The 10,745-nt window shown below is 39.9% G+C and overlaps 1 protein-coding gene across 1 annotated transcript in view; it reads left to right on the forward strand.

The window, feature by feature from the left end:
* rbms1a (RNA binding motif, single stranded interacting protein 1a) overlaps window positions 1–10,745 on the forward strand; it is a 17,595-nt gene continuing 6,850 nt past the window's right edge. The window contains exons 1-9 of the mRNA XM_034869590.1: window positions 1–463; window positions 2,685–2,827; window positions 4,276–4,334; window positions 5,904–5,995; window positions 7,146–7,303; window positions 8,055–8,134; window positions 8,245–8,345; window positions 8,786–8,835; window positions 8,924–9,014. Coding sequence (XP_034725481.1) covers window positions 413–463; window positions 2,685–2,827; window positions 4,276–4,334; window positions 5,904–5,995; window positions 7,146–7,303; window positions 8,055–8,134; window positions 8,245–8,345; window positions 8,786–8,835; window positions 8,924–9,014 — 825 coding nt within the window. The 5' untranslated portion in view covers window positions 1–412. The remainder of the gene's footprint in view (window positions 464–2,684; window positions 2,828–4,275; window positions 4,335–5,903; window positions 5,996–7,145; window positions 7,304–8,054; window positions 8,135–8,244; window positions 8,346–8,785; window positions 8,836–8,923; window positions 9,015–10,745) is intronic.

Below are 10,745 nucleotides of genomic sequence, written 5' to 3' on the forward strand. Positions count from 1 at the left end.
TGAACCACGGACACCAGAGGTTTCAACGTGCCTTTGTCACAGAAAATTAAACCGCCAGTGCGAGTTTGTTTGAGGCGACCACGCAGTTTATTTGATACCAAACACCCTGCAGAGGCGGAGATGGTTTGGTCTGTAGTAGGTGGGACTGCCGAGCGGTCTGCAGCAGGACGTCGTAGATCAATGAACCGGACCGAAGGGTTGGTCCATCGCCTGGTGTGCATCTGGCCGTATGAGTCAGTATACGCTACCTATGCAGGACCGAGGCTTTTTTGTACTGTTAAGCAGCCCGTTTAGTATGTTTTAAACCGACTGGCTATTTCATAGGCCCCGTACACCGCTTGGATTCCGTCTCTAGTGGCTCCTCGTTGCGATTTTCTTTTTTTGGGAAATAAAATATATTTGTTTCTCCAGGATGATCTTCGCAAACACAGGCAACCCGCTGAAGACAGCCAATCGTAAACAGGTAGGCCAAACACACATGTTGGTTTTTATTTGATTATCATTTATTAGAGGCTATTTCTTCTGCCTACTTTCCCCCCTCACTTGAGGCAGCGTTTGAACAAGCAGGCTGAATGATAGGTGCCACAAATGACATTGGGAAGCCCTTTATGGCTTTCATATGGGACATATTTAAATAGCTAATCCTTTCAACAATAAATAAATTAAATTCTTTAAAAAATAGTCCCATTGCTTTCATACTTGTTAAACGGGATGCTGATCCTCTGACAAGCTACATAGACATATAAACCCAGCTGCTGCTGAACCGATCTATAGCTCTAAATCCGAGACTTTAATTATAATGTCTATATAACCTTGTTTGCCCAGTCACCCGCCCCCTCTGGTCAATATGCATGACGGTTATTGTAGTCCATTTTTTATAGATTAATGCATTCTGGGTGAATCAAGTGAGAGAGGGAGGGTGTAATTCAATGTAATGTATGTCAGTGTGCTGGAATGAACTGTGCTGCCTGCATCCGTCATTTGAGCTCTCTCAGGTGAACAAAAAGGCAATTGAAGGCCGTGCCCCTTTCCTTACCCATCACACCTTTCGATTTCAAGATGGAAATAGATAGCAGGCACAGAGGTGACAGGCAGCTGCCATTCTAACCTCTGATGATGGAAATTTTAGCCTTGGGTCAGATGAAGTGGATTGAGAGAGCCCATAAGATCTCTCAGATTATACTGTAATATTTATTCATCAGAAGGCACTGTATGTGACTTAAAGGACAGGAATCTGAAAGCAGCCTCAAATGAATCCCTGCAGGGAAGCCGTGAATGAGTTTTCATTGTAGGCGTAACACAGGTTACGCCTACACACCTTATATACATTGCACCTTATAGTCCGCTATAAGGTGCGATGATGCCTCTGTGAAATGTACCACTGTTAAATGCCCTCTAATTGAGTAGGCGTAGAGTCTCAGAGGTCTGATGTGAACCCTTGATGGTCTCAAACAAAGTCAGCATGAATTCCACACCAACAGCAATGTAAGGCCTCTTACTTGATAGCACAACAGGCCTAACAGGCGGTCCTGCCACACCAATCAGTTCTTTATCTTTAAAAGAGGCTGCTATGAACATTTTACTGTCATTATGACTGGGTGAGAATATTTCAGTGATTTGTGTTGGCATGGCTGTAGTTGTATTCATGGCTTTGGCTCTTGGAGTGGATTGTCCTTTGGTTATGGACAGATGGTGCAATTCTGCCATGCTTTGTCTTTGATCTTATCTGGAGAGGGTTGGGGTGGCTGGGAGCTATTTTAATGAATGAGTAAGGGGAAGGAAATGCTTTGCAGGGCAGCGCTGCCTGGTTTGGCTCACAAGTATGAAAAAACTGAACACAGATTTCATCACATTGCAATTCCTAATAGGCCATGTTTTACTGTTCTCTGTCCATTGTACAGTCTCCTAGAGGAAAGAATCAACTTTTTTTCAATAGCCTCGAGCTTAAATGTCAAACCTACCATGTCAATCAGATCCTGACAGTGATGGTGTTCAGATCATTCACAATGTAAAAGTAGAAATACTAGCCTATAGTCTAAAAAATACTCCATTACAATTAAAAGTCCGGCATTAAAAATGTTACTTAAGTAAGTATCATCTACAAAATGTATCCTACTTAAATGTTTAAAAGTAAAAGCATTACTAATGTAGGAATGTTCTATTCAGAGTGTTATATTATTAGATATAATGACTTAATGTTGTAATCTTTCAATGTGTAGCAAATTTTAGGTATTTTATAAACTACTGTAGATTGTTAGTAAAACATAGTATCATATTCTGAATCTGAAATGTCGTGTAGTAGAAGTAGGAAGGAACAGAAAATAAAAATACTCGTAAAGTATCGTAAGTAAAGTATCGTACATAGCACTGCTCTTAAGTACAGTACTTAGATGTTCTTCTCCCACACTGGACCCTGATGTTTTCCCACGCGTGCCACAATGCAGAATAAGCTTATCTCTTTTAGCTGCTATGTGGATTATTAATGAACACATTTTAAGAATAGTACAACGATGACCTTTAATGCAGCATGTACATGAAATAATAAAGTCCAGTCTTGCCCTCTGCGTGTTTCTGCATGTTAGTTTCGCTCAGATGATGATGTTCTTGTGATCACTGTTGACCTGGGTTTAAATTAGATTATCTAGATCCCATAGACTTTCTAACAGTGGATTTCCTGTGTACAGTCCTACCCCATGACTCCGTCCAGTCCCAGCAGCAGCAGCAACAGCAGCAGCACAGGCCTGGAGCAGCTCAGCAAAACCAACCTGTACATCCGCGGCCTGCCTCCTGCCACTACAGACCTGGACCTGGTCAAACTTTGTCACCAGTGAGTACACTTACGTGTACAGTATTCAGCATAAGACGTATGCTAATGTGTGTGGGTTTTGTTGCTGATATGCTGGTTTGCTAAAAAAAGAGGCCAAAAGCTGGCCTATGAAATTATATAGGCAACCAATATCATTTTAATCTGATTGGATGAATGTCCGTGACCTCAGGCACATACACTGCCTGTAATTTGTTTAACTTGTTGTGACATTTTAAGTTAATGTAACAATGAAGTATGTTTTTTTGGTAAATGAATTCCTAACTTAAACAAATATTTGGCATTTCTTGCCAAGAGTTAGATGAGGGGATTAATAACACTTTCATGTCAATATGAAAACACAGTTAAGAGAGGGTTAGCGTAGTTTAGCAAAACAATTGGGGAAAGGGGAAAACAGCTAGCCTCTGTAAAACCCCAACATGTCATTTTTAGACTTAATTTGTGAGTTTTTAAGGGTTTGGGAACATTTACTGATAACTGGGAATCGTATGCATATAAATGACTATAGATGAAAATACAATTGTGTGTGTCAAACAAAATACATTGTGCAGTTTTAGTGCCAAATCATCAATGTTGGCATTCTAAGATACACACTGGTTTAACCATAATGCACTCTGTCTCAAAATGCTCCAACCACCACCATACCTCCATAACCAGACACACATGGAAATGTCTTAGCTCAACTGTGGTATGTGAAGCGGACTGCAAAAATGATTTTCTAAAAAAAGAAAGAAAGCAGTCATGTAAAGCAGGGAACATGTTTGATACTTTATACTGTAGGCTTCAGTCCGAGTGGTTAGCGTGGTGAATGCCATAATTAGTGGAGTTTTGTCTCCCCTCTTTACCTCCGAATCACAAGCATATGGAGAGAGGCATTCACCCATGTAAGCAGCAGCAGCAGCTGTTTGTGTCCTGTTTGCTTGTGTTTTGTTCATGTTCCCAATGGTGTTTGCCAGCACAAAGCAGAAATGAAAGTGCTTTTCAAAGCAACATGTCTGAATGGTGATGTAAGCTAGGCATTCAGTCTGTATGTTGTGTGCACTCAGATAGCAGTTCACAGCTTTTGCTACAGTTCAACTTGACTATAAAGTCAGAAATAAGGCGAAGCATAGAGTCTTTGTGTTTGAAAACATCTAGGAGAGAGTATTGATGGACAGGATGTGCCTCTGACATTTGACCAGTTTTTATAACTTTAATAAAGTGTTCTGCTTGTGTTGTATTTTACTTATTTAATCTCACTTGAAAAGTTTGAGTAAAAGTACTCTCTATAAAAAGTCCTCTGGAAATGGATACAACAAAATTTGACATTACCAATACATAATGCAGAGTCCAAGGCGATGTATATGCGTATAATAGACCTTTTGATTAAATAATACCACTAATCTAACTTCTTGATTAATTTTTTTCAAAGAGAGTTATTTGAAAGTAATTACATGTTAATATGTGCACAGGTATGGCAAGATTCAGTCAGCAAAAGCAATCCTGGACAAGACAACCAACAAATGTAAAGGTCAGTACGATTATTTACTTACCAGACATCATTTATCAGGTATGTATATAAGTATATTTAACTATATAACTTAAGTCCTCTTCCAGTGCTGGAACATATCCCCACTGCATGTTTAAGTACGGAGCCTTATTGTTTAGTTGTGACTGTTGTTTTCAGCTGATGTTCATAAAGTGTCACAGCAGTGTGTTTGTGAGTTGCATTACATGTTATTTTGAATGAATTTCCATACCTTCCAGGCAGCTCCTGGTTTTCATTCATTTCCATAAGGTATGAAAATCAATTTTCAGCAACTTGATACTTTTCTTTGGTTGGGTAATCTATCCCCATGTGAACATGAGCAGTGAATGTGTCTGCTTTTATTTTTCTCAAACATGTGATGTTTATGCATGACATCACAGCCAAAAGTACAGCTTGATTTGGATAATCTGCACTGCAATACAATACAATGAAAACATACATTTGACTTAAACAAAAGCAGATTATGATGGATTACCTAAATCAAGCCGATGTAGAGGCTCTACAAACAGATTTTCACACTTTATGGAAATGTTGGAAACTAATGAGTGACTGGGTGATAGCAAAACACACGCAACAATCAGAAACACCAGGGTATGCCTTTGAAAATGATGAAAAGAAAAGTATGGTAGGTAAAGTCTGTTTTGTCATAAATCTAGATAAACATAGACGCTGGTCGCTGGAAATTTAGTTTATACTGATTTATATTGTGAAGTTGTATTAAGGGCAATAAGTAAATAAGTAAGTACAAGACTACTTAATTCAAGTATGTAACTTAATGTATGGAACAAGCATCAAATGACAAGCAAAAAGCTTAAAATGTGTTGACATGACATGTAAAATGTCCTTAAAAGTGGCTTGCAATTCATACACTTCATTCAACAGGCAGTTTTTTATTTTTAAATCTTTGGACAGAGGTAGTTGTTTCCCCTGTTCCCAGTCTTTGTGCTAAGCTCAGCTAGCTGGCTGCTGGCTTCAGTTTCACATACACCACAAAGACATGAGAGTGGTACCAATCTTCTCATCTTACTCTTGGAAAGAATGTGAATGATATCCCAAAATATTAAATTATTTCTTTCAAATATTTTAGAAAGGGCAACCTTAAGCTCACCCACTAAGAGCGTGCGCCCCATGTAGGCTGGGGCCTTTGCAGCAGCCTGGGTTATTAATAAATAATAAATAAAATGTAATGTAATGTTATTTATATATATATATATAAATATCTATATATATCTAGAGAGAGAGAGAGATAATGTATATATATATATATATACAGTACATAATAAATAATTCTTATAGAAATCATATAGATATGATAGATTCATATAGATACCTATAGATTTTTTTAAATTGTTTTGTAGTGTAAATAATAAACAAGCTCAATTTTGTGTCATGATTGATGATGTAAAAGAGTTTTTGATATGTTCACAGTACTAAACAGTAACAATCAAAATGGTATGACCCTTTCCCCAGTAATAGTACAAAATGAACAATAGATGGGTGCTCTTAGTATTTAGTGAGTGTTCATAGAAAAACCATTCTACCCAACTACAGGTTACGGCTTTGTGGACTTTGACAGCCCTGGGGCGGCTCTAAAGGCGGTACATGCTCTGAAAACCAGCGGCATACAGGCCCAGATGGCCAAGGTGAGTTTGGTGCGTGTGTGCATATTTGTCTTGCTTGTGAACGTCTCTGTGGGGCTGTGCTTCTGTAATGCGTGCATGTGTCCGTTGTGTGTTGGAGAATGACATTAGACTGGTCACGTGACCTCAGCTGACAAGCTGTTCTACCCGTGACCCCATTTACTTTCACTGTAGAAACCAGATGTCACTTCCCTCTCTGCCAAATAACCTGTCAGTCAGTTTGACGCGCTACACACAACCACCAGCCCACACACTAACGCACCAACCCTGGTTAAGTTTTACTAAATAGATTATACAGATTTATTTTCTTTACCAGTATTAATACTATGTCACAGAGTGTTAAAAATTATCATTCTTGCTTACTGATGCATATTGCAGCGACGCGCTATAGCAACAGTACTGCTGCTTCAAGCCATTTTTTGTCTGTGACTAATTCAAAGCAGTTTTTCATTTTTCAAACAATTTTTATGATGACATACAGTGGGTTTCTGCTTCACATCTGTGATTTGTCTCGTGGTGGAGCAGCAGGAATTTTTTTTAAAGTTTAATTTCTTTCAGTCCCTCCACTTTCCCAACCCAGCCTGCGTTGCTTTGCTAATATTTATGGGTGAGAGTTCATTGATGAAGGGTTGTTCTCTGGAGACCTGCATGTAGCTGCTCTGTTTGGAACAAACACGGCAGAACACAGTTTGTGTGTTGTGGTAGCTAGGCTACGCTGCTCTCCTGCTGTTTCTAGGGAAGACCATAGAGACGCAGAGCTGCTGCACTGTACTGATGAATTGTGTGTGTGTGTGTGTGTGTGTGTGTGTGTGTGTGTGTGTGTGTGTGAGTGAGAGAGACACACTGGAGAGCTTATTGTTTGTTTAACCAAATACTGAATCTTCTTTTGACCCTTAACCATCCTTTTTTCTTAACCCTGATCCACACAGACACATTTCATATCAGAGAAAAATATATTTTGTTAGTCTTTGTTAGTCCTGTTAGTATTTGTCAGTGAAGAAAGAGCACAGTTATCTCTGGTCCAATGTTCCTGGAATTATTCTTGCATTTAAGCATGTAGCTCTCACTCAGGTCAGATGCCACATGCAAAATGTGCTCAAAAAATACAACGTTCAATGTAATATTTATTTTCCATTTTCTTTTCTGTGAACAGCAACAGGAGCAGGACCCAACTAATCTATACATTTCCAACTTGCCTCTCTCCGTGGATGAGAAAGAGTTGGAGAACATGCTGCAGTCCTTCGGCCAGGTCGTCTCCACCCGGATCCTCCGAGACTACAGCGGTAACAGCAGAGGCGTGGGCTTTGCCAGGTCGGTCACAGAAGATTGACAAAAAAAGAGCAGCTGTTTGATTCTCTGTTGAGTTATCTGTAATTGAGTTGTAGAGTACAAGTTCAGCTTTGATCACAAACCTGTGATGATTAATAATGAACAAACTAAAAATGAGCGTTCAATGAATGTTATCTAGTGCTGCAATTGTGCTACTGTTCGAGGACAATAATTGGCAAACACAAATATTGTGGATTTTTGTTAATGATAAGATGTTGTGAACATTTGCGACAACTTCTCCGTTGACTGAAGGTTTCAAGACCATGTTCACACTTGCATTTTTGAGCTTGACAGTCAAACTTATTAGCAGTCACGTCCTTTTGCCTGTGCAGGATGTGCTTATGTATTTACACTGATGTCAGTAAGTTTGTAATAGCAACCGTAATGTAATGTATGTGGTGACATTCTTTTTCTTTGACTTTTGCGATTGTCGATTTTTTTTTTAATGCAATTGACAAACCTGCTATTGTTTTGAAAGGTAGCCAATTGAAGAAAAGTTGCGATAATATGCTCCTGTTCCCATTTATGATTATTATTTATTTGGTTTGTCGATCAGACCTGAATGTGAACTAGCATTAAAATGAGGAAGGACAATTATGCTCCACTTTTGTACGACGGGGGTCAAGAGTTATCCCAGTTTGCATCACGCCTTACAATCTCACTTTGTGTTTAACTGTAGATTGTCTCTGTGTGATCTGGTGATGAATCATTGTTTTACCTTCTCCCCTGTCAGGATGGACACAACAGAGCAGTGTCATGCAGTCATCTCCCACTTTAATGGGAAGTTTATCAAGATAGCTTCTGGAACTCTGGGTAGGAGAGAATGTCACCTTTCTGTTCACTCTCCCTCTGATGAAAACTGTGTTGGCGCTGATGATTAATAGCTAAGTCTTAATATGTTGTTTTTTGTGCTTTGTTCCCAGCTCCCTCTCAGCCCTTGCTGTGTAAGTTTGCAGATAGTCAAAGGAAGAAACATTCTCACAGTGGATATGTTCCCAATGGACATACGGGGGACCTGAGACTAGTATGTATCCACCTATCATCTTACAAGTGATGTGACCTTTTGCCCGCTGTGTGATGAGAATTAATGAATGGAGTTTTTAGTATTTTGTCATGCATACAACCATGCACAGTTCTAAAAAAACAAAATTTCTTCAAATCTTATGACCTGCATTATCTACAACAGAACTAATTACTTGCAAAACTTTAACAATGCAATACTGGGGAAAGTCAGTGTAAATATGAATTAAATAGTCCATCTTCCCTTCTTTTTAAGATTTTTAAAACCAAATTAAACACATCAAAATGATAACATACCAAATTTTTGATAATCTGAGTATGTTTCGTTAAACCATTAAATAGAAAATTAACTCTCTTCAGTGATTGTACAGTACAAAAGAAAATTACTATTTTCATGTAGACCCATTATAACATAATTTTTGATTGCCTATTTCCTCACCTCAGGGTGCAATGACTCTTACCTATGACCCCTCCTCTGCGGCTATGCAGAATGGGTAAGTTACACTACAAGTCATGACACCATTTAACGTTTAACTAGTTATAATTCTTGAGCTTTACTTTGAAATACTGTCTTTTACCTAGGTACTATCCTTCTCCATATCCAATGAGCAACAGGATAATGACAATGCAGCCTGCGATGTCTCCTTACATGTCTCCAGTCTCCGCTTACCAGGTACTGCAAAAGTTCCAGAAAATAAACAAGTCCAATGGCCAGAACTAACTTTAAATCATCTTTCTCTCTCTCTTTCTCTCTCTTCCCCTATGTTGCGTTTCATTTCTGGGGTTGTTTAGATGCTGCCGGAAATTCTGCCATAGATATCCCTAATGTTTGGCCAGATGTCTATCACCTTCCGCTTTTTTTGTGTTGGCAACTCTGGTTGATTTTAGTGACTGCGGTTAACTGCTCCTCAAATCTCTGCAGGGAAAATCCAGACAGCTAGCTAGACTATCTGTTGAATTTGAGTTTTTTGTTGCACAACTAAAACAACTTTGAACACATGTTCCACCAAAACAAGCTCTTTCTTGAGGCTATTTTACAGAGGCACCGTAACAATCGTTATGTATTGTAACTCCAGATTCTATGAGTATAGGCGTAGCTCTTTAAGGGCTATTGGGTTTACCCCTTTGCAACTCAACAGTCGTGAACATTTTCTTTTCCACCCTTGCGTCTCTCACCGGCTTATATATGTATATGGATAAACCATCATCTCAAATGTTGTCTTGCTGACCTACCAGGAGAAAAGTCTGGCGAGTCCACACATCATTCTGTGATAGGAGAAAAACGTGTTCTGGTTTAATGGCATTTATTTGAACCAATCACAATTGTCTTGGGCGGTGCTAAGCACTAAAAGCAGTTCTATTTCGTATAGGCTTCGTTTTCTGAGGGCTTCGCTATTGGGTTTATCCCTTCACGCATACGCAGTCATGAGACTTTCTTTCCCGCTCTTGCATCCAGCACAGGCTTCAACTATGTCCGCCGATACTGTATACAAACAGAGCGGACCCATTGCTCACCTCCCAACATCAGCTTTTTCTTCAGCCTAATGTTCAAGGAGCAGGTGGCCCAAATCTTAGAGGGCTACGCCTATACTCATAGAATCTGGAGTTACAGTACGTAACTATCATTCTATTTTGTATAGGCTTTGCCCTCTATGGGCTACGCTATTGGGTTAGGGCAAAGTTGATTTTTCCATGCCACCTGCAACTCAGGGCCCACAAGCAGAACATGAAAACTATTTCTCCCAATGCACTTTGCAGGACTCGTATCAGATAGTTGTAATAGAAGTAGTGCACGATTAGTGGAAAACAGTGCATGATTGACATTTTTCATGATACACATGCTTTTCTCTCATCCCTGGGGGAGACATTGCAGGTGAAACACATGCAACAGCGTGACATGATTATAGGCGTGCCTATGACATGAATTGACAATGTATGGGAGAACCCTGCTTCCCACATTGCACCTAAACAGGAGCGGTGAGGACAGCAGAACACACATTTTGACAATGTATGGAAAAACCCTGCATCCCACCTTGCACCTAACAGGAGAAATGAGGACAGTAGAAACACACAAGCAAAGGCGCCTTAAACCATGATTATAGGCATGCATGAGATAGATAACTATGAGGTATCCGCTTCCCTCCCCGCTCCTTACACGGTGGTGAGGATTGTGAGCAGAGCACACATGCAACAGTGCGTTTATTGGTCATTGAGTGTTGACAGGGTCGAGTGGGTCATGGAGGATTCAGATATATCATGCAGATAGAATGGGCACGGGGAAGTCCATGAGGCTGCCGCACAGATGTCGGCTAATGCCATGCCCCTGAATAGGGCCGCATTGCCGACAGTGCCCTAGTAGAATGTGCTCACATGCCTTGGGGGGGGGGGGGGGGGGGGGGGGGGG

The sequence above is a fragment of the Etheostoma cragini genome, chromosome 1 (genome assembly GCF_013103735.1).
Source record: "Etheostoma cragini isolate CJK2018 chromosome 1, CSU_Ecrag_1.0, whole genome shotgun sequence".
Taxonomy (NCBI): domain Eukaryota; kingdom Metazoa; phylum Chordata; class Actinopteri; order Perciformes; family Percidae; genus Etheostoma; species Etheostoma cragini.